General features: G+C 43.7%; 3 protein-coding genes across 3 annotated transcripts; all 3 read right to left on the reverse strand.

Moving 5' to 3' along the window:
- Positions 1-13988: 13988 nt before the first annotated feature.
- Positions 13989-16055, reverse strand: LOC147518531 (uncharacterized). The gene is made up of 2 exons (XM_086593948.1): positions 15147-16055; positions 13989-15059 (listed from the first exon to the last, which is right to left on the reverse strand). Exons 1-2 carry the CDS (start codon positions 16053-16055, stop codon positions 13989-13991), a joined length of 1980 nt encoding a protein of 659 aa, XP_086450074.1.
- Positions 16056-17303: 1248 nt separating this feature from the next.
- On the reverse strand, positions 17304-18275 carry LOC147518532 (uncharacterized). The gene has a single exon (XM_086593950.1). It carries the CDS (start codon positions 18273-18275, stop codon positions 17304-17306), a length of 972 nt encoding a protein of 323 aa, XP_086450076.1.
- Positions 18276-18416: 141 nt separating this feature from the next.
- LOC147518533 (uncharacterized) lies at positions 18417-18794 on the reverse strand. The gene has a single exon (XM_086593951.1). It carries the CDS (start codon positions 18792-18794, stop codon positions 18417-18419), a length of 378 nt encoding a protein of 125 aa, XP_086450077.1.
- Between the last annotated feature and the right edge of the window lie 4978 nt (positions 18795-23772).

Here is a 23772-nt window from a genome sequence, read left to right on the forward strand (position 1 = left end):
TTGGATTTAATGGCATCATATTACGCTTCGTGATTCGCCCAAGTTGTTGGCAACGAATGAACGTCTTGCAATGCACTAGGGCATCTTTAAAAAGAGTAGGCCAATAAAACCCACATTGAAGAATTTTAACAGCTGTTTTCATACCACTAAAATGGCCACCACACTCTTTGTCATGGCAAAATGAGAGAACCTCATTATATTCCCATTGGGGAATACAACAACGAATAATCTAATCCGCACAATACTTGAAAAGGTAGGGCTCATCCCAGTAGTATAGCTTAACTCTGGCCAAGAACTTCTTACGTTCATTTCTCGACCAATCATAAGGAATAACATCAGACGCTAAATAATTCACAATGTTAGCATACCATGGTGCAGAAAAAATAGCATACAGATGCTCATCCGGAAAAGAGTCCGGTATGGAGTCAGAATCACTATCATCGTCGTTTATAAGTCTAGATAAGTTGTCGGCAACTACGTTTTCGACCCCTCGTTTGTCCTTTATTTCTAATGTGAATGCTTGCAGGAGAAGAATCCATTGGATTAATCTCTGCTTAGCATCCTTCTTTGCGATAAGGTACCAAAGGGCTGCATGGTCCGTGTAAACTAGAGTCTTAGAACCAACCAAATAAGGACGAAACTTATCTAAAGCATAAACGACAGCTAAGAATTATTTTTCAGTAGTTGTATAATTCCTTTGAGCATCGTTTAGAGTTTTACTAGCATAATAAATATGATTGGATTTATTATCTAGTTTCATCCCAAGGCGGCACCAAGCTGCATAATCACTAGCATCACACATGAGTTCGAAAGGTTTAGACCAATCGGGAGGTTGTATAATGGGTGCAGAAGTTAAGGCGGCTTTTAAAGTTTCTAAAGCCTATTTACTGTTAAAATTAAAATCGAAGATGGCCTCCTTTAAAAGCAGATTAGTTAACGGCCTAGCTATTTTCGAAAAATCTTTGATAAAGCGCCTATAAAAACCTGCATGGCCAAGAAAGGCTCTAATATCACGGACAATCCGTGGTATAGGTAGAGTCGCTATCTTATCTAGTTTGGCCTTATCTACTTCGATGCCATCACTAGATACGATGTGACCTAGTACTATGCCTTTTTTCACCATGAAGTGACATTTTTCCCAATTTAAAACGAGACTTTTCTCTTCACATCGTGTTAAAACTTTAGACAGGTTAGACAAGCATTCAGTGAAAGAGTCTCCATAGATAGAAAAATCATCCATGAACACTTCCATAAAACGCTCTACCATGTCACTAAATATATGAAGCATACACCGCTAGAAGGTACCAGGAGCATTACAAAGGCCAAAAGGCATTCGTTTATAGGCGTATGTTCCAAAAGGACATGTGAAGGTAGTCTTTTCTTGGTCATCAATATCAATAATAATTTGGAAATAGCCAAAGTAGCCATCCAAAAAATAATAAAAAGCATGACCAGCTAGACGTTCAAGCATCTGATCTATAAAGGGTAAAGGAAAATGATCATTTCGTGTCATGGCATTTAAACGTCTGTAATCAATACAGATCCTCCATTTCATAGGACCATGCGTGGCAACATATTCACCCTTGGCGTTACGTACCATGCTAATCCCTGATTTCTTTGGAACTACATGAATTGGACTTACCCATTCACTATCAAAGATTGGGTATATGATACCCGCATCGAGTAACCGTAAGACCTCTTCCCTGACCACTTCTTTCATGACAGGGTTTAAACGACGCTTAGGTTCGCGGGAAGTCTTTGTGTTATCCTCTAAATGGATACGATGAGTGCACACATTAGGGTCAATTCCCTTAATGTCGGCTAGGGACCAACCAATCGCAGAACGATGTTCCCTAATCACCTTGATCAACCGTGTCTCTTCCTCCTTAGATAACAGAGAAGATATAATTACCGGATGACTACCATCCGGATCAAGTAAAATATACTTTAACTCAGGAGGAAGAGGTTTAAGCACCGGGGTGGAAGGAATATCGATAAATGCTTCTGGAGGGTCCTCATCTTGAGTAATGAATACTTGCTTAGGCAGCAGGTCTTCAAACTTTGTATATGGAGCACCCGAAGGGTCTACGATTTGTGTAGACTCGAAGATAGTGTTGACTTCCTCTACGTAGGAGTCATCGACAAAATCTGAACTTCCAAAAGAAAGGAATTTATGTATATGGTTTTCTGGAAACGTGTTATTAAAGTAATCTTGAGCTAAGCTCTCGATCATGCTAACCTCTCCATCTATAGACGAATCTGGTAACTGTTTCATCATTTTAAAAACATTTACCGCAACAGAAAGATGGCCAAAAGACAAGGACTTCGAACCATCGCGGCAGTTTATAAGCGCATTGGCAGTCGCCAAGAAGGGACCCCCTAAGATGATCGGAACAGAGTCATTAGCGACTTCTGTATTGAGGATAACAAAATCAATAGGATAGTAGAAATCCTAGACCTTAACAAGCACGTTTTCAACCACACCCTTAGGGTGCTTAATAGATCGATCCGCTAATTACAACGTCATTTTAGTAAGTTGCATCTCTTGTAGACCTATTTGTTTGTATAGATAATATGGGAGTAAGTTAACACTCGCCCCCAGGTCTAGTAAAGCGGTCGTTGTGTGGGAATCTCCTAAGGTGCATTATACAGTAGGACGACCAGGGTCCTTGTACTTAACGATTTCATTGTGTTCCATTAAAGTTGGAAAATGTTTAGTTAAAATAGCGTCTTTAGGAATATTTGTCTTACGCCTTTTAGTGCATAACTCTTTAAGAAACTTAGCATGGTGAGGTAATTTTTTAATTGCGTCCAGAAAAGGTAAGTTTATCGTTCGATTTTTAAAAACTTTCCTAATCTCGTCGAAGTTTGTATCCCTGTTTAACATAGTTAATTTTTGGGGAAACGGTGGTTTCTCTCTATATTTAGCGTATGGATCAACTGGATGTCTAACCTTTGCTTTCTGCTTCTTAGGTTGTGGTTTAACTGGTACCTCTACAGGGGTAGGCTCTTCAGTTTCTATTACGGTATCTAGTACAATCTTCGGTGTAGGGACAACTGGTGGGGTAACTATAGGCATAGTTCCTTTGTTATCAACCACTCTCCTAGAACGGAGAGTGGAGATGTCATTTAGCTCACCTACATTTTTATTTTCCGTACTAGTATTACCATTTACCTCAAAGGCTGTGTTTGTTATTTTAGGATTAGCAATCGCTTGACCTGGAAACACACCTTTGGGTTGTACTTTCTCGTGAGCTAACTGTTGTAAGGAAAGTTGGATGGCTTGTAGAATCTGTTGTTGAGATTGCATAAAGGTATCAAAACAATCCAGTTGTGGAGTAGTATTTGCTACTGGTTGTGTGACAGGAACTATGTCACGTTGATTATTAATGGGTGGATTTTGGTAGTTATTATTTACCGGAACGATACCTCTATTAGTATTATAATTATTATTGTTATAATTATTATAATTACCCTGACCTTGTCCTTGTCGTGGTTGAGTTTGGTTGCTATAATGATAATTACCCTGACCTTATCCTTGACCTTGTCGTGGTGGGCCTTGGTTATAATTGTTTGCTAGCCTAATATTTTGATAATTAAACCCTGGAGGTGTTACTTGATGATTATTTCTCCAACTGAAGTTAGGATGTTGTCTCCAAGGGGAGTTAGGAATAGGAAAACTATTAATCGAGCAAACATTATCTTGTTGTTACTGTTGTTGTTCATAGGCGAAAGGACAATAGGAGTCGGGATGCTCTGGACTCAAACATAAATTACATGGATTGGAGTTGACATTCATGACTGGGATAGGCGTTTGTTGAATAGAAATAGCCTCTACCTTTTTAGTTAGAGATTCGATTAAATTTTTAAGTTCCGAATAGAGTTTACTCTCAAACATACCGTGGCCTTCTTTTGTTGTAGAAGAACTAGCGCCAAGGGAGATATCATCACTACCCCAGCCAGTTATTATTACACTTAGTTTGATCTTCTAAAAATTTATAAGCCTCTGAGGCTCCCTTACTTAGGAAACTACCCACATTCATTATGTCAAGCACCTCCTTGTGGTGGTGTAACAATCCCTTGAAAAAGGCATGAACTAGCATGTCTTTCACGAGGTTATGGTGTGGAGACTCTATAAGTAGATCGGTGAAACGATTCCAAGCCTCTGAAAATGATTCATGAGGATTCTGTCGAAATAAATGAATCTTGGAAAGCATTTCATCGGTCTTCAGTGGTGGGTAAAAAATTTCCATAAACAGTTGAACAAGTTTAGCCCACGAGTCCACAGAATTTTTGGCTTGGGCGATTAACCAAAGAAGACGCTTTATCGGCTAAAGTGAAGAGAAATACCCTTAGTTTAATTTGTTCAAAGACCAACCGTAGGATGGTGGAATATAGTAAGGACTTGGTCAATCCTACGCGTAATGTAAAGCCGATAAGGCTTTTCATGGTCTAACCCATGAAAAATGGGTAACAAATTAAATATATTTGGGGGGATTTGGAAATCCCCCACTAGGTCTGATAGAACGATGCAAGATTTAAGGCTATCGTTCAAGGCTTTGTAAAAGTCAGGGAGAGGAGACTCTCTTTCTTCAGCCATTACTTCAGGTGGTGTGTGTGGTATATTAGTTAGAGGTGTAGTGAGTGGTATACTAGAAAGGCGTGTTTGTTGACGTTGCTTGTTGATTACGTTAGGCATTTTTCTTCAGCCAGACTTTAATATCATGTAAGGCTAAGCCAATCTTAACGAAACATAACAACACTCCAAACAATCCTGATATGCTAGTATGAACCTCTAACAGGAGATGCGAGGTGTGGAAGAAAAGAGTACCTGAATGCATCTTTGCTTCGCTTATGAATAGTGTCTTGTTTACGCGTGCTCAGTGTGTATAACAAGTTAAAACACTGAAAACTATGAAGAAATGGAAATTTGAAACAAACCTGTGGAAATCGGGCAGTTTCAACAAAGGGCGTAGGTCGCACTCAAAATAGGCCTAAGTAGGGCGCAAGTAGCGCTCAGGTTCAAGCTGGAGTTCCAGGTGCTTGGGTGCAGGGCACGCTCCAATTTAGACTTGGTAAACCTCGAGGTCCAGGCGCTTTAGCGCGGGGGGCACTCGTGTTTTGCCTTGGCAAGGCGCGGGTCGCGCTCAGCCCAAAAGTGGATTTCCAAGCGCTTGTGTGTGGAAATGGAGGAGACCAGATCCTCATTTTCGTGCATGGGCTGAGGGTCCATGTTCTGGGCCGGAAAATCGAGCCCAAAGCCCAATTTCTTCAGTCCACAGGGCCTTTTTCAGCTGGCTTTGACTTCAATAGACTTTTTTGCTCCTCTGATTGGGTCAAGGTTTAGACCATTGGAAAGCTCTTTCTGAGACAGTCGTTTTAACATAAGGTACACCCAATTCCGAGGCCTGAGTCCAAAGATATCGATCTTGGAAGTTCTAATCGACTTTTTGTCTCAAGTTTTACGCGGCCCGTCTTGGCCTTTAATCCCAGAACTTCTTAGCAACCAACCTTTGCTCCTTTGTATCGCTAAAGTGACACATTTCTGCACATAATTGACTTCAATGCCTGAAATACATAAAAGCACGTAATTAGCATTAACTCTTATTTATTACTCGCATAATTGGTCTAAAAGTATTATTGTTAAGGGGTTAAAACTACAGTTTTGGGATCTTATCAAACCACCCCCAAACAGCATTTTGCTTGTCCTCAAGCAAATATGAGAAATTAGCATAAGTGACCAAAAATAGAGTTCTAACTAATCTCGTTTCCCTGAGTGCGATTGCATTGACCATATGCAACAAGGCCTTAAACCCTTAGGAATTCCCTAGTGGACGAGTTATAGCATCGTGAGAGTTTTCCATTGAAGATACTCACAAACTTCATCTATACTACAACGACTCAGAAATAAAACTATTGTTTCCTTATCTATGTCTCAATTATCTATACATCTCACTAGCAATGAATACATAATAACCAAGTCGACACCTAAGCTAATATATGCATAATAATCAATCATCTACGAATAAACATATATACAATGAGTAATACTATGAGATGAACTAGCAGGTCCGTTTATGAAAACTCGGAATAGCATCCTTAAGTAGGTCCTCACATAAATGTCAAGACAAAAACCACTCTGATTTTTCTGCTCAAGTTTCGCTACTCCAGTGTGCAGTGGGCACACTTTACCTTACAAACTCTATAACACACAAGGAAGTCGAAGTCGATCAAACACATCTGCTACGTACTATCACACTAACCTATTCCTAATTGAGCTAGAGGTCTTTATTAGGTGTTGCGGGGATTAGGAGATGGTTTAAGAAGGAAGGAAATGGATATTCAAAAAGAACAAGTCTGAGATAATAGAGGCTTCATATTATGTAACTAAAGAAACCTTTGTTCTTTACTTTTGCTTCTACACTTTGTTTCCATCATTAGCCATATATTTTTTCTTTTTCTTTTTCTTTGGCTTTTGACTCCTTGATTCTATTTTTGGAGTTCTAACTCTTTATTTTCTTTTCTTTTTTATATTTTTTTTATTGGGATGGAAACTTACTTTTCTCATCTGAAGCGACTAACGAATTCTTGATTTCAACGGTTCTTCTCTTTTCTATTCTTCATCTCTATTCTCAAACTTATTCAAAGAATTGGGTAGGTTGATTTTTTTATTTTGTTTTGTTTTATAACAGGGTAAAGGATTTGTGGTTTATGAAAGACTATAGAAAGGCTCAGAGGGGGGACTAGCGGAAAATAATTTATAGGTTTGAATTTATAGCTATATCGATCCAAAGAGGGCCTAAATTCTCGCTTAGGATATGGTATAGTAATCAAGCAAGTGGACGTGTGATTTCTCTATCCGGATTTTACTTCTCCCTTGTGTCATTTCTCAAATGTTCACTCATATAAGGCTTTAGGCTATATTCTCACAGGATTTGTAGAATAAGTACTTTAACCTAGATTTCAGAAACTTATTGCCAACAATCATAGATACTCATGTAACATATTTATAGATAGATGCAAGGATTATTACGTACATATTAGCCTAAGTTTCTAAAAACTATTATAATCCAAAAGCTACGTGAGACTTCTAGATTATTGAGAGCATAGAAAAAGAAAACAATACAAATATTCCTAAGTGTATAGCATACATTTTATTTATATTTTTAAAATTTTTTTTTTGAATTTTTTTTTAACTAGAAAATAAGAGCATATTATACATATCTATATCCTAACAGATGCTTTAATTACACGTGTTTCTATGCCCCCCCCCCCCCCCAAATAAGAAGCATGCTTTGTCCTCAAAGTATTTAAATAAATAGGTTAGAGAAATACCATTGAAACGCGTGAATTTCTGGAACATCTGGAAAATAAGGTTAAACATACTAATATAGAAAAGAAAAAATGACGCAACTCTATAAGAGTTCCACCCGTTATGGGGTTAATGAGAAATAATTTGCTTAGGACATAAGCAGACAGTAACTGAAATAAAAACTAACCTTAACTCCCGTTCAAGCATTTTCCTCATTTCCCTCTCCAAAGAGAGGAGGTTCCTTCGCATCCTGACATGCCATGATAACTTGCCAAGCCCGCCGCCGTGTGTCATCAACTTGTGCTAACCTGTCTAGTGTTACTATGTCTGATGGGGTGTAAGGAGCAACCAAATGAGGTTGCACCTGCCATCCCAACCAAGTCATTACTAGAAATGAGCGAACCACCCAATTGGTGGGTCTCATGACTTTAACCCTTTTCCAATCCGTGAACTGGGTACAGAATTCAAGTAGACAACTGAGCATGATGCGGCAAACCAAAATAGGCATAAGAAGATACTTATGTCGCATGCTTTGGGCTCTCTTAAGACTAGCCACTAATACTCGGGGAATGTCATATCGGCGACGTCCCTCAGCTAAAGCAAGGAAAATGTCACCAGCGGTACTATTTGGAGAGCTAAACTGCCAATCCCCTAAAATATTCATCAGGATGAATAACATAGTGGTGCCTACATTTAGGGACAGGCTGCCAAGGGCTATGTTGTAATGCCCTTGGTCCATTACACGAAATACCCCTCCCCATAATACTCATGGAAATATGTATAGTCATAGAGGTATGCATTATCGGTCATATATCCCCACGTGTGAATAGGATCAGGTATTGGTATTCCCGAAACTAATGCTACCACATACTTATTGAATTCTAGTGGTGTGTCATCAATCGTGACAGAGATTTCTTGTTCTCCATCCTAGTTACAATAGAACTTAACATTATTGTAAAAAAATTCAGTAAGCTTAGGTGAAAACGAGTCGTCTTCACTTACCAGAAGATGCCTCCATCCGAATTGCATGATCCTCTCACGGAACCAATGTCCATAAGACTCGCTCCCCAACAAGTGTTCGAAAGACTGCTCCAGTATTACTATAGGAGAATTCATCACAAAACTACTCTCTAGAATAGCTGCAACGATCCTGGAATAACCCACAAAAAATTGGAATTTTTCTTTGCCACGGGGTTCTGGGCGCGGGGTGCGCTCCACCTATGCCTGGGTAAGGCGCGGGGTGCACCTTGGTGATTTTTGAGTTCCAGGCACTTGGGCGCAAGGCGCGCTCACATTGTGCCTGGGATGGGCGTGTGTCACACTCATGATGAAAACTGGAATTCCAGTGTTGTGGGTGCAGGTCGCACTCATCTCAGGGCTTGGTAGGCGGGCCGCCTCGATGAAATTGTCGGCGATTGCCTAGGGCGCGGTAGCGCCTCCAATGGGCAGTTGGCGTGCTCGAAAGCTGCTGATAATGCTAAAATGGATAAGAAAGATGGGAATCGTGGGAGTGAAAGGTGAGAGATGAAAGTGAGGTGTAGTGTGGCTTGTGAGTGTAGAATGAATGAAGTTTTTATAGGTTTTAAGTTGCTAAAACGAATCGGGAAGTTACCAAAAAGTTTTAAGGCAATTGCCGGAAACAAAAAATTTCCAAAACTGAAAACGGAAACAACTCATATTCTCTATTCCAAAATAAACTTAATATCTTTTAGGTTGAATTTAGGATAGAAACTGCCTAACTCATCGAGATTTCATCCTATCACAATATCTTTTCATAGCCATGCCCATATCGGCAATTTTCCCAACAATCATTGCAAAATTATATAATAAATTGGTGGTTCATATAAAAATCATGCTAGACTAACTAATAACACCCCCAAGCAATTCGGAAAGGTGGGATTAACAATAAAACAATGCACAATTTGAAAATAACCATATTATATTAAAAAATGAAATTCAAACGACATTTTAACTACCGAATTTAAATTTAACTACTGAATTTTAAAAAAACTTAATATCCGAACTAATAAAAACAATAAAAACAACTAAATAACATTGAAACACCAAATTTTTCGAAACACCTAGCCACGTGATGAAGATAGACCCTAAGATGGAGATTGGGCCTGGGATGAAGAAGGGCCCGAGCCATCCGTCCTTTGACGACGACGCTCATGCCTCTCAGACTCATCTGAAACAGAACCCTCCAGGGGGTGGCATGCGTCGTAGAATCTCTACTTGGAACAGGCGTTGTGCTTCCATTGCTGCTTTCATTTCTGCATATTGGGTATTGTGACGCTGAAGGAGTGTCTCCATGTTACACAAGAGATCCTCCTGACCCTTTTTGAGGTTTTCAAAACTCGTTTGAAGGTTCTTTTGTTTATTTCGAATTATAATCTGCCTATCCCATACATCTTCACAAATAACATAAATGCAACGCACGCCAGTATGCAACACTGACATGCGTTCTGACTCAGACGTACACTTTTTCAAGGCATCTTCATCCAAGCATGTCATGTCCTCCATTTCCTCATCCGAATCAACCAACCTATCCTCCAGCAACGTCCAAGTCTTTTGGATGCACTCCGTATAAATAATTTTATTTGAATGCAATTTCAACATAATCTGCTCAGTTCTTGGTTTCCCCAAGACAACATTATCTTCGTAATTAAAGCAGGGAATGGTGCAATACTCTTTCCAACTCCTCTAATCATATTTATCAAAAACTCCAGGATACAGAATTCATACCTTGTATGATCAGATTTTCTCACTACTGACTTCTTCTCTCTTCACCTCTTTCTTTTCTTTTTCACCCTTGTCTTCTTATACTTCATAACCGCTAACTGCTTCCCGATTCCACGATCTCCACCTCTCCCTTCCATAACCGCTAACCGTCCACTACGGCCTCAAGTATCGCGGCCTGTATCCTATGCTCTCACTCTCTGGTCTTTTAAGTTACCTCGGTCTCTGGGACATGTCATCCCCATGGTCATGAATTTGGTAGATACAAATTCCCCCTCTCGGCCCCCCGAACCTTGTGAAGAACTTCGTTAGGGGGTCCGAGATATCCTCAATTTTATTGATCCGCGGCCCCTCCTTCTCTTGCTTCATGATATCAGCGTGTGCTTTATCTTAACGGGCACGTGCTTGCTCTACCCTCTCACACGCGTGCTTCGCACGCCTGCACGCGTCATGATTACCTACAGAACCTGACTCCTCGTTCTTCGATATCCACGTGGCGCCCATCCTCTGGTTCATTTCTCTTGGCTTTTGGGTCGTACCCCCCGAAAAATTACTCTTTTACCCCTGATGCTTCAAATCCCGCTCAAACCCCCAAACCCTTCATCTTTCCCATTATTCCTCCATCCTTCATTCCCCAACCTCAGCACCTCTCTCCCTTCTTCCTCTTCCTCTGCTCTCCTTGTCCCGTTCTTCTCGTTGGCATCTTCTTCCAGTGGTCCTCTTACCGGTTACTGTCCCCGTCTTACACGCTTTTTCTTCCTTGCTTACAGCTACGTTGAAAGTCAGGTTTGCTCTTCTTCCCTTTCACTCTTTTCCATTCTTGTTTTTTTTTAGTTTCCGATCACCGTTCACCTCTTTTCCCCGCCCATTAGGCTTTGTGCTATCGTTATCTTGATCGCATTTTTGGAAATCACTGCTTCTCTGCCTCGCCCGCTTTCGAATCTCATGTCTGCTTCGGAGTCTTCGAACTCCCCCGTCGTCCGATCTGATCGATCGGACACCCCGCCCTCTAGATCTAGTAACACCATCGCAAACGGGTCAGAGTCCCCCACCTCCGGGTCGACAAGCCCTGCCGCTATCCCCTCTACCTCGGGGAGATCGTTTAAGCTTCCCCCACCCCCTTCATATTACCGCAGACCCAACCTAGACGCGGTCAAAGCCGCTTACGGCATCCCTGATGATGTGCTGTTAGAGCATGTGTCGGGCATAACTCATTTTCCCCATCTTGTAGAACCGCAGCGTGGGGGGCACGGTCGTTCTGATTGGGCAAATAGTGGCCGGCTTAAGGTTCCCCTTGTCCTTGCTTGACGTAGAAGTATGCAATCATTTCAACATTCCGCCATGTCAAGGCATTGGCAATTTATGGCGTGTCATGTACGCTGCCAACTTTTACAACAAAACCAACTCTCCCCAAATCAAACTCCGCGATATCATTGCCCATTACTTCATCAAAAAGAGTACCAAGTTTGGCAGTGTAGGCTATCAATCCTTTTGTAGTCGTCCGCGGAAGAAATCTTTCATTCTTCACATCACCACCTCTGATAAAGTGTGGCACCATTACCCTTTGTATGTGTCCGGGAACTTTCTGTCAGCGGACATACCTCCTGAGGTTTCTCTAAGGCACTTACACTTCCTCAAGAGCGGTAAGTGTAGCTGATCGGTTGGTGTGTCCTTGTACTTATTCTTCTTCCGTTCTTGACATCGCCGCTAACTTTCTTTGTCACAGGTTGGAGGCCCGATTCTCATTCCCAACTTTACAACGGCGTCTACTCCGCAATCTTCCAGAAACTCCGCGATCTGGGAAACGACCAGTGCGGCCTTCTAGGCATTGATCCTAAAAAAGCCACTCCGCTCCTTCTAGACCCAACCCTCAAAGACTTCGGCCCATACCAAGGCCCTTTCTACCGTCTGCCTCCACCTAAAGAGAGATTACCCAAACCTTCTCCCCAAGACTAAGAAGAGGGCTACGCCAAGAAAATCTCCCATTCACAAGCCGAGGCCCTAAGAGCCCCCAGACGGTCCAAAACCTCTACCGCTACTACTCGGACTCCATCCACCCCAAAGCAGGTGTCCCCGCTCATATTCTTCCCCTTGCCGATTGGGAGGGCGATTTTGCGATCTCCAACTCCCCTCCGCCCACCCAGAACATCGATGTCAACAAACTCAAATTGTGGGACAGCGACCCTGAAGATGAGCAGACCGACTCGGCGACGCAGGGGCCACCCGCCAAGAGATGCAGAACTGCGGGCAACACCTCCACTCCTGCTACCCCATCCGCCCCAGTCGCTGCGGCCCCACGGCCGTTGGTCCCATCACACTGTCATGGCAAGGATCCCGTGCCCGTTGGGCCTGAAGTCTGGCATCCCGAGTTCAAGGCCAGGGATCGCCCCGTCACCACTAGAGACTCCGCTTTAGACAATGCTGCGGTGGCTGCCTCTCTGTTCTTCACCCCCCATCTTCCACGAGATCAAGCCTACGGCGACTCGGGAACGTTTGCTGCCCATCACGCTGCTATCTACACTGGGTGGGAGAAGGTGAGTCTCATCTTGATTCTCTTGACTTGCATCCTTACTTTGTGTCACATCTAACTTCCCTTTGTGTTCAGCTAAGCCTGGATGTAGGCTACGTCATCCGGGGATTGACCAACACCTTAGACACCCTGGAGACGGTAAAGCAGGAGATCCATGGGCAGGACGGCTGGAAAGCAAGATATGCCAGGCTGGAGAAAGAGCGCGATGATTCTCGTATCGCGGCTCTCAAGGCACACAACGACAATAAGGCCACGGAAGGGGCTCTCCGTCAGCAGATAACGGACCTTCAGGCTAAACTGATTAGTGAGAAGGAAGCAATGGAGGCCGCCGCGCAGACCACCCTTGACCGGTCCCTGGCAGCTGCCTCTGACCGCTTCCGCGCTCTGGCAGAAAAGAAAATTGCTAGAGAACTAAAGCGTCAGCTGGCCGAACTCACCGCCGCTGGGAGACTTCTTCCCTCGCCGCCCCCTGCCCTTGATCAAGCCGCCGAACCCCCTGCTACCTCCCCCGGCTGCCGAAAAGGAGCCGGCAGATCGTATCCGGTGGCAAACCGATGAGGTGGTGAACATATCCGAAAGCTCGCCCCAGAAAGAGATGCTCGAGGACACCTCTACTCAAGCACCAGCCGAGGAGCAGTGATCGGAGTTCAGCCCTTTGTTTTACATCTCAATATCTTTTGTACAAGTACTTGTTTTTTACTTGTTGTTCTGGATACTATGCATGCCCCGTATTTCTGGGTGTTCCCAGCGGGCTCATGCCTTTGCCAATCTCGATGTATTTCAGATATTTTTGTGCAATATGTTTTACCAACTTGCTCATTACGCTTGGCTATCTGCGATGATTTATTTTTGGGGCAACACAGTTTGCCCCAAAATTTGTTCGGACCATCTTGATCCGCAGATGGCTTCCCATCTCACCGTCTCTGGCAGTCGTGAGGCTATCCTGGGGCAGCTCAATTTGCCCCCAGTTGGTTTCGGACCTCGTCGTCCGTGAAGGGCTTGTCCCCTCCGTTATCTCTAACAGCCGTGAGGCTCTTTGGGGGCAGCTCAGTTTGCCCCCAGTTGGTTTTGGACCTCCTCGTCCACGAAGGGCTCGTCCCCTCCGTTATCTCTAACAGCCGTGAGGCTCTTTGGGGGCAGCTCAGTTTGCCCCCAGTTGGTTTTGGACCTCGTTGTCCGCAAAGGGCTCATCCCCTTCGCTGTCTCTACAGCCGAGAGGCTGTTGGGGGCAGCTTAGTTTGCCCCCAGTCGGTTTGTGTGTTCACGGCCATTATGCCACCACATTCTTTGGTCTCAATTTTTTGATTCAATGACAAAGATGGGTGACACAAAACATCATCATACACTCAAATGATACTCTGGTGATTCAAGAGCTTGTTTTTAATTAAAATAACACTGTATAAAGCATCACTCATAAAATTTCTTCAACATTCTTATGTTCCAAGGTCTCGCGATGTCCTCCCCCTTCGCAGTCTGCAACCGATAGGTCCGGCGCAGCGCCCTTCGACCCGCGATTGTATGGCCCCTCGGTTGGGGGCCTGACTTTCCGTCTTTCTCTTTTCTGGTGGCTGGGGTCACTCTTCTAAGAACGCGGTCCCCCACCTGGAACTGCCGTGGCTTCACCCTCTTGTCATATTGCCTCTGCAATCTCCTGTGGTATGCCTCCAACTTGATGCGCGCCATATCCCTCCTTTCCTCTGTAAGGTTCAAGTCCGCAGCTAATATAACTTCATTGACTCCTTCTTCTATGGCTCTGGTTCTAGTTGTTGCCTCCACCATCTCAACGGGAATCACCGCCTCCACTCCATAGGCCATGGCAAATGGCAACTCTTGAGTGGAAGTTCGTGGTGTGGTTCGGTACGCCCATAGCACCTGATTCAACTCGTCTGCCCACGCCCCCTTTCGATCCTCTAACTTCTTCTTCAAATTATCCATTATAGTCTTGTTAGAGGATTCTGCCTGACCATTCCCCTCTGGATTGTAAGGAGCTGAGAATCCTTGCTTCACCTTGAATGCTTGGAGGAATTCACGTACTTTGCCCCTAGTGAACTGAGTACCGTTATCTGCAATTATGGTATGCGGCAGCCCAAATCTGCAAATTACGTTTTCCCACAAGAATTTCTTGACTTGCTCCTCCTTAACCTGCTGCAGTGCCACACCCTCAACCCATTTGGTGAAATAATCCGTCGCGGCTATCACGAACCTTCGTTTGCCACTGGCCAAGGGGAGCGGTCCAACGATATCCAGCGCCCACATGGCGAAAGGCCAAGGGCTAAACACCTTATGCAAAGACTCAGCAGGAGCGTGTATTAGCGGTGAGAATCTTTGGCATTTCTCACATCTCTTTGCATACTCCGTTGCGTCTCGCTTCATGTGCGGCCAAAAATACCCTTGAGATAATAATCGATGTGCCGTCGTCCTACCCGCAGAATGACTCCCACAATCCCCCTCATGAATCTCACTCAAGACCTCTTCTGCCTGTTTACGCCCAATACATTTCAATAACGGTCCACTGACATTGCGTTTGTATAAATCATCATCTATCAGAGTGTATCTTTAAGACACCTGTTCCATTCTCCTTCTCTCCCGTTTGTCCTCGATCTCTGACCCCGCAAGAAAACTCTTTATGGGTTCCATCCACCCTGTCTCTTTCTCGGTGACTCCCAAAACCGCTTCACCCTCTGATGTACTTGGTTTGCTCAGCACCCTAATTTCAAAGGCTCTGCCTTCGGTTCCTGGTAGCACCGCCGCAACATATGCTAACGCGTCGGCGTGTCTGTTCTCACCGCGGCCCAGGTGAGCGAATTTGATCTGAGTAAACTTGCTAGCCTTTCTCTGTAATAGTTCTAAATATTTTGCCATCCTAGGGCACCGGATCTCAAACTCTCCGTTCATTTGACATATTACCAGGTTGGAATCTGAATACACCGTCAATTCACTCACTCCGAGATCAGCGGCCATTTCCAACCCTGCTATCACCGCCTCGTATTCTGACTCATTATTCGAAGCTGCGAACCCCAACTTCATCGACAATTCTAACCGGTTATTCTCTGGTGTAACCAACACCACCCCGATTCCACTTCCGATGTCGGTCGCGGATCCATCTGCGAAGACCCTCCACCCGTTTCTCATATCCCATGGGTCGAATGGGTCATGACTAGGATCGCCCTCTCGTTCCATAACCATTTCTTCTCCCCATGTAGGGTCCTCGGCTGGGAATTCTGCCAGGAATTCTGCCATAGCCTGTGCCTTCTCTGCGGTCCTGATCTGGTACTCTATGTCGTAAGAACTCAGCACTACCGCCCACTTCAACATTCTTCCTGACTTGTCCGCTTTCAAGGCCTGTTTGAGTGGCAAGTTTGTCACCACCACTACTGAGTGAGCATCGAAGTACGGTTTTAATTTCAAAGCTGAGAAAACCAACGCCAAAGCAAATTTCTCGATCCTGCTATTTCTGGTTTCTGCATCTAACATGGTCTTGCTCTGAAAATACACCGGCCTCTCCGTCTTGTCCACCACCCTTATCAACACGGAGCTGATTGCGTACTCTGATACCCCCAAGTATAGATACAGTTTTTCACATTGCCCTGGTCGCGACAGGATAGGGGCTCTTCCCAAATAAACCTTTAACTCCTGGAAAGCTTTTTCACACGCCTCGGTCCATTGGAAGTCAGTTGTTTTCCGCAAGAGTAGGTACAGAGGTCTACACTTGTCCGAAGATTTTGAAATGAACCTGTTGAGAGCCGCGATTCTTCCTGCCAACCTCTAGACCTCCTTCACATCCTGGGGTGATTGCATCTCTACCAAAGCCCTGATCTGGTCCGGATTTGCTTCTATTCTGCGGTATGTGACGATATAACCCAAGAACTTTCCCGACGTCACCCCAAAGGTGCATTTGTCCGGGTTCAACATTAGCTTGTATGTCCGTAGTATCGTGAACGTCTCCTTCAATCCCTCCAGATGTTCCTCCTCGGTCATACTCTTTTCCACCATGTCGTCTATGTAGATTTCCATTCCCCTTCTGATTTTGCTCTCAAACATCTTCTCTCCTATCCTCTGAAAGGTAGCCCCGGCGTTCTTCAAGCCGAAAGGCATTCGGGTATAACAGTAAACTCCCCCTTCTACTATAAACGCGGTTTTGTCTTGGTCCGGCTCATACATGAACACCTGATTATATCCCATGGACGCGTCCATGAAAGAGAAGAACTTAAACTCCGCAGTTCGATCCACCAACTCATCTATCCGCGACATTGGGTAGCAATCTTTTGGACATTGTAAATTGACATCCGTGAAATCGACACACATTCTTACTTTCACTTTCTTTTTTGGAACCGCGACAATGTTGGAGAGCCCTTCCGTGAACTTGCATTCACGAATAATCCCCACCGCTTTCAACCTATGTATCTCCTCTCGTATCCCCTGCGCATACTACGGCTTTAAGCCTCTCATCTTTTGCCGGATGGGCTTGGCCCCTTCTCTCATATGCAACCTGTGACAAGCAAATTCTGGATCCAGTCCCACCAGATCCTCTACGGACCATGCGAACACATCGTTGTTCTCAATCAACAAGGCGGTCAATTTTGCTTTCCAACTCTCCGGCAAATCGGCCCCAATAGACACCAGTTTCTCTTCTTCTCCAGTACCTACGTTCACTGTCTCAACCTCATCCATTGTCTTGGCCCCCACTGGCACTTCTGGGGCCGTTACCGCGATCTGTGATTGCTACGCCTCGTGTCCGCCCTCTTTCCGTGCCCCCTTATCTGGTGCGCGGATCAACTCTCGAACCACCACCTGGTGTATTTTCTGAGCCGCGGCTTGGTCCCCTCTTATCTCATACATTCCTCCCTTAGTCGGGAAACGGATCACTTGATAGTAGGTGGATGGAATTGCCTTCATCTCGTGAATCCATCTTCTTCCCAGGATTGCATTAAATTGCGAAGTGGAGTCCACGACCATGAAACGGGTGAACACCGTTATCGGACCTGCAGTTACTGGTAGCTCCAGTTCCCCTATAGGTTCGGTCATGCTACCGTTGAATCCAAACAGATTGGTCCGGGGAGGCTTCAATTGTTTCTTCTCAATGTTCATTTCCTCCATCGCACCGCTAAACAACAAATCAACTAAGCTTCTGCAGTCTATTAACACCCTTTTCACCATGTAGTTACCCACTGCTATTGTTATCACCAGCGCATCCTCGTGGGGAGAGATTACCGCTTCCAGATCCTTTGGCGTGAATTCTATCTTCCCATCCCCTTCCGTGGTTCCTGGAACTGGCCGCGGAATACTCGAGACCTCATTTATCTGCTGTAAGCTGGACGTCCTCCTTACTTTGTCCCTGTGAGCATTCCTTCCTATTGTTTCCCCACTAAAGATGACATTGATGGTTCCTAGGATCCTCGCTACGGCTGGCGCTTCTTTGACCGGATGTGCCTCCCTGATGAACTCTCTCAGCAACCCCTTTTCTATCATTCTCTCTACCAACCACTGCAATGCGAAACACTCATTGGTTCTGTGGTTTCGGATCTTGTGGTATGCGCAAAACGGCTTCTCTTCCAATTCTCTAGGCGTGCTTCTCGGACCTTCAAAATACTGCATCCCTTTGATTAGTGGCAATATCTCCTCTAAAGTTTTGTTCAAAGGAGTTGTCGCTATATCGCGGTATGGTTTTCTCTCGCGAATGTCTCTCCTAGCCATGTCTCGACCTCTCTCAGCTTTGTGTGTCTCTTCCCTGTAAGATCCCCCCTCACAGGCCGCAGCTTTTCCTCTGTCTTTCCGGTCGTTCTGTCCTACACTATGCACTGATTTCTCCGTCTTCCTAGGCTCCTTAGCAGTTCTCTACAGTATATCCTCATATCGTATGTACTTCTCGACCTTTGGATACAACGCATGTAACGTCATGACTTCGATTTTGGATACAGATTCGTGGACTCTAGTACCCTGCTTCAACCCATGCTGGAATGTTATTACTGCGGTGTGCTCATCCAAATTCTCCACCCTCAACGTCTCCTCCTTGAACCTACACAAAAATTCCCTCAGTGTCTCGGCAGATTTCTGTTTGACATTGAAGAGGTCCGCGATATCCACAACTCTCCGTTTCTGATGAATGAAATGGTCCACAAATGCCTGTTCCAACTCCTCGAACTTATTTATACTGCGTGACGTCAATCGGTAATACCAATCCGAAGCTCCCCCTTTCAGACTAGCGGGGAACATCATGCAGCGGAGTTCGTCATATTTACTCTCTTGCCACAGCGGCATCTGGCGCCTAAAGTGGTGTAAAGTGGTCCAGCGGGATCACCCTTCCCGTCATATCGCTCGAACCTCGGTTGCGTAAACCTCTTCGGTACCTCGGAATTCCAAACAGAATCTGCTAGCGGGTTCTGATTAAGTCCGGCCACCACCTTCTTCACCGCCCCTTGGCTTTCTTTTTCCGCCGCCCGACTTATTTCTCTATCCTTTTCAATCATTGCCTGGATCACCTCTAGCGTGACCCCTCCCTCAAGATCACCTCTTGGCCCTTGAGGGGCTTCCTCGCTCTGTTCCCCCACCTCGCAATTCTCTAGCTCTCTAGTCCCCTCCCCTCTTTGTGTAGTTTCCCTTTCTCTTCTAAGATCTTCATTCTCCTCCCTCAATCTCGCTACTTCTTCCTGCAAGAGTCTGGTTGCCTCCGCCGTCGCGTCTTGAACTTCCTCTGGTGTTTCTTCCAACTCCACACTCAAAGCCTCTCCCTCATCGATTCCCTCTCTCACTTTTTTTGGTCTCCCTCTCCCTTTCTTAGCTATCGTTGCCATCCTATAACCCTTTCTTATTGTCTCTAAATCGTAGGTCACTCCGGCGATCCCCACAGACGGCGCCAAATGTATGATCAGATTTTCTCACTACTGACTTCTTCTCTCTTCACCTCTTTCTTTTCTTTTTCACCCTTGTCTTCTTATACTTCATAACCGCTAACTGCTTCCCAATTCCACGATCTCCACCTCTCCCTTCCATAACCGCTAACCGTCCACTACGGCCTCAAGTATCGCGGCCTGTATCCTATGCTCTCACTCTCTGGTCTCTTAAGTTACCTCGGTCTCTGGGACATGTCATCCCCATGGTCATGAATTTGGTAGATACATACCTCTTCTCTTACAATATCCAGATAACGTGCAGACATGTCAAACCGATGTCGCTCACTTTCTCCTTCCCAATGACGTTCTTACCAATCCACTGAGCTACAGCCAGTTGGTTGGTTCACAGAGATGACTATCGAGCACAATGAGAATTCGGATTGTATTGACCTTCCATGAGAGTGTCGTTCATCAATGCAGGAACTCTAGTTTACTGGGATTCTTGCACGGTGGCGTCGAGGTGGCGTTCAGGCGTAATGCCTAGAATCTCAGCCAACTTCTCTCTCGATAATTCTCTCCTAACCCCAGCCACCTTCATGAAAACTTTTCTACCATCCAACTCTCTCTTCTTATAGAATTGTTCAGCCAAATCGGAGTGGTAGAAATTATTTGTCGAGTACCACAACCTATTCTAATTCCTCCTAATCATCTCGTCACGAAAAAACGGTGCGAAGCGGTCGGCCGTAAAAGCTTGTTCCGGCAGAATTCTTCGTCTTAGAGCCATTAAAAGTTTTGAATTGATTTGGGGGTTTGTATGTGGTGTAGAAAACGATGTGAAATAACCCTACTTAAAAAAAACGATGGTGGTGGGAGTGCTGTTCCGCGGCAGTTCAAATATTTGTGGTTTTTCTCTAATTTTCGGTGTTGGGGATGGTGGTGGGAGTGTTTTGGGTAAGGTTTTGAATTTGGGCGTGGCTGTATTTAGGTTTCTCTTTTGTTTTTTTTTATTTTAGGTTATGGTTTTGAATTTTGTAATGGCGGTTTTGGAAGGTGAAATCGCGACTGTTATGTTGAAGATGGAGACGCATGTGCGTTGCACGTGTGTGCGAGATTGGGCCCAAGCCCAATTTGATTTTTCGATTTTTCGCACAACTTCAAACTAAATTTGTCGCTTCGTTACCGGTCTGATTTTTGCGAATGAGCTATGGAAATGATTAGGAGAGAATTTCCAATCCAATGATCCATAAAACACTCTATTCCAACTATGGATGACATATAAGAAGATGGAAAATGACTCAAAGTGCGTGCGTATCGTAAGTTATGCGAACGAATGAACTCTAATTTCATAGATAATGTCAACCCAAATCAAAATACAATTAAACGGCCTACGCAACACAAATGGAAAGTTTAACAATCCAGTACATAAACGAACACTCCACCCCCAAACAAATTTTTGGCAACGAAGTTTAGAAAATTTGTTTTAAAAGCGGGTCTTTTAAAGTCAGATTCCTGAGACTTCCTAAATTACTATTTTTATGATTTTAACAATTTTTATTTTTTATGAATAAGATTTAGTATAAGAAAAACAATAAAGCAATAAATGTATAATTCACACCATAGAAGAACATGACTCAAAATCCGAGAAAACATGCAAGAGTGGAAAATGTGAATTATGTTTAACGTGGACTTAGGATCTGGTACTTACAACCACACACTCCATAAGGAGGGCCCGGTTACCTTAATGGTGCACTTACCAATATATGGAAATGAAATGAAGTACACTAATGAAAAAGGTCAGTCCTCATAGACAGGGTCCTGTAAAAGGACTTCCTCTACATCAGGGGACAATAGCTCTCGAAAATATTTCAACCGTTGGCCATTGACTTGAAAAGGTACCTTGTTGTCCTTGGGATTTACCAAAGTGATTGCCCCATGAGGGGTGACTTGATAACTTAAAAGGACCGGACCAACGGGTTTTTAATTTCCCTGGAAAAATATATAGACGGGAGTTGTAAAGCAAGACTTTTTGACCTACCACAAACTCTTTACACAAGATTTGCTTATCATGAACACGTTTCATGTTAGCTTTATAATCCTTCGCGAGATCATAAAAATCACTACGGATTTCTTCAAGCTCATTCAATTGCAACTTGCGCTTTACACCCACCTCATCGACATTGAAGTTAAGGCTTTTTATAGCCCAAATAGCACGGTGCTCTAATTTAACAGGCAAATGACAAGGTTTCCCAAATACAAGTCTAAAGGGAGACATACCTATAGGAGTTTTGAAAGCCGTCCTATATGCCCATAAGGCATCAGATAGACGCTTTATTTGACCAGTCTTTCCTATCAGAATTTACAGTTGTTTCTAATATCTTTTTTATTTCCCTATTAGAAACTTCTACTTCTTCGCTAGTTTGTGGATGATACAGAGTTGCTACTTTGTGTGTAACTCCATACTTTTTCGCTAGAGATGCAACAACTCTGTTGAAAAAATGTGTTCCACCATCACTAATGATGGCTTTGGGAATGCCAAATTGACAGAAAATATATTCTTTAACAAAAAACACAACTGTCTTATCGTCATTCCTACAGCAAGCCATGGCCTCTATCCATTTAGACACGTAGTCCACGACGACTAGAATATAAATGAAACTGTGGGAAACTGGAAAAGGACCCATGAAATTAATGCCCCATACGTCAAAAATTTCTACCACCATGATTGGATTCAATGGCATCATATTACGCTTCGTGATTCGCCCAAGTTGTTGGCAACGAATGCACGTCTTGCAATGCACTTGGGAATCTTTAAAGAGATTAGGCCAATAAAACCCACATTGAAGAATTTTAACAGCTGTTTTCATACCACTAAAATGGCCACCACACTCTTTGTCATGGCAGAATGAGAGAATCTCATTATATTCCCATTGGGGAATACAACGACGAATAATCTGATCCGCACAATACTTGAAAAGGTAAGGCTCATCCCAGTAATATAGCTTAACTCTGGCCAAGAACTTCTTACGTTCATTTCTCGACCAATTATAAGGAATAACATCAGATGCTAAATAATTCACAATGTCAGCATACCATGGAGCAAAAAAAATAGCATACAGATGCTCATCCGGAAAAGAGTCCAGTATGGAGTCAGAATCACTATCATCGTCGTTTATAAGTCTAGATAAGTGGTCGACAACGACCACAACTACGTTTTCGACCCCTCGTTTGTCCTTTATTTCTAATGTGAATTCTTGCAGGAGAAGAATCCATCGAATTAATCTCTGCTTAGCATCCTTCTTTGCGATAAGGTACCAAAGGGCTGCATGGTCTGTGTAAACTAGAGTCTTAGAACCAACCAAATAAGGACGAAACTTATCTAAAGCATAAACGACAGCTAAGAATTCTTTTTCAGTAGTTGTATAATTTCTTTGAGCATCGTTTAGAGTTTTACTAGCATAATAAATAACAGTGGATATATTATCTAGTTTCTGTCCCAAGACTGCACCAACTGCATAATCACTAGCATCACACATGAGTTCGAAAGGTTTAGACCAATCGGGAGGCCGTATAATGGGCGCAGAAGTTAAGGCGGATTTTAAAGTTTCAAAAGTTTGTTTACAGTTAAAATTAAAATCAAAGATGGCCTCCTTTAAAAGCAGATTAGTTAACGGCCTAGCTATTTTCGAAAAATCTTTGATAAAGTGCCTATAAAAACCTGCATGGCCTAGAAAGGCTCTAATATCACGGACAATCCGTGGTATAGGTAGAGTCACTATCTTATCTAGTTTTGCCTTATCTACTTCGATGCCATCACTAGATACGATGTGACCTAGTACTATGCCTTTTTTCACCATGAAGTGACATTTTTCCCAATTTAAAACGAGACTCTTCTCTTCACATCGTGTTAAAACTTTAGACAGGTTAGATAGGCATTCAATGAAAGAGTCTCCATAGATAGAAAAATCATCCATGAACACTTCCATAAAACGCTCTGCCATGTCACTAAATATATGAAGCATACACCGCTGGAAGGTACCAGGAGCATTACAAAGGCCACAAGGCATTCGTTTATAGGCGTATGTTCCAAAAGGACATGTGAAGGTAGTCTTTTCTTGGTCAATAATATCAATAATAATTTGGAAATTGCCAGAGTAGCCATCCAAAAAACAATAAAAAGCATGACCAGCTAGACGTTCAAGCATCTGATCTATAAAGGGTAAAGGAAAATGATCCTTTTGTGTCATGGCATTTAAACGTCTGTAATCAATAGAGATCCTCCATTTCATAGGACTATGCGTGGCAACATATTCACTCTTGGCGTTACGTACCATGGTAATCCCTGATTTCTTTGGAACTACATG

The sequence above is a fragment of the Coptis chinensis genome, chromosome 2 (assembly GCF_015680905.1).
Source record: "Coptis chinensis isolate HL-2020 chromosome 2, ASM1568090v1, whole genome shotgun sequence".
NCBI classification, from domain to species: domain Eukaryota; kingdom Viridiplantae; phylum Streptophyta; class Magnoliopsida; order Ranunculales; family Ranunculaceae; genus Coptis; species Coptis chinensis.

Excerpts from the sequence above, each read along its gene's own strand:
- LOC147518531 (XM_086593948.1), bottom strand. The coding sequence starts at position 16,055 with ATGTTAGATGCAGAAACCAGAAATAGCAGGATCGAGAAATTTGCTTTG. Across the intron at positions 15,060-15,146 it reads AGAGAAGGAGAATGGAACAG|GCAGAAGAGGTCTTGAGTGA; the intron begins GTGTCTTAAAGA and ends GGGCGTAAACAG.
- LOC147518532 (XM_086593950.1), bottom strand. The coding sequence starts at position 18,275 with ATGGCTAGGAGAGACATTCGCGAGAGAAAACCATACCGCGATATAGCG.
- LOC147518533 (XM_086593951.1), bottom strand. The coding sequence starts at position 18,794 with ATGTTCCCCGCTAGTCTGAAAGGGGGAGCTTCGGATTGGTATTACCGA.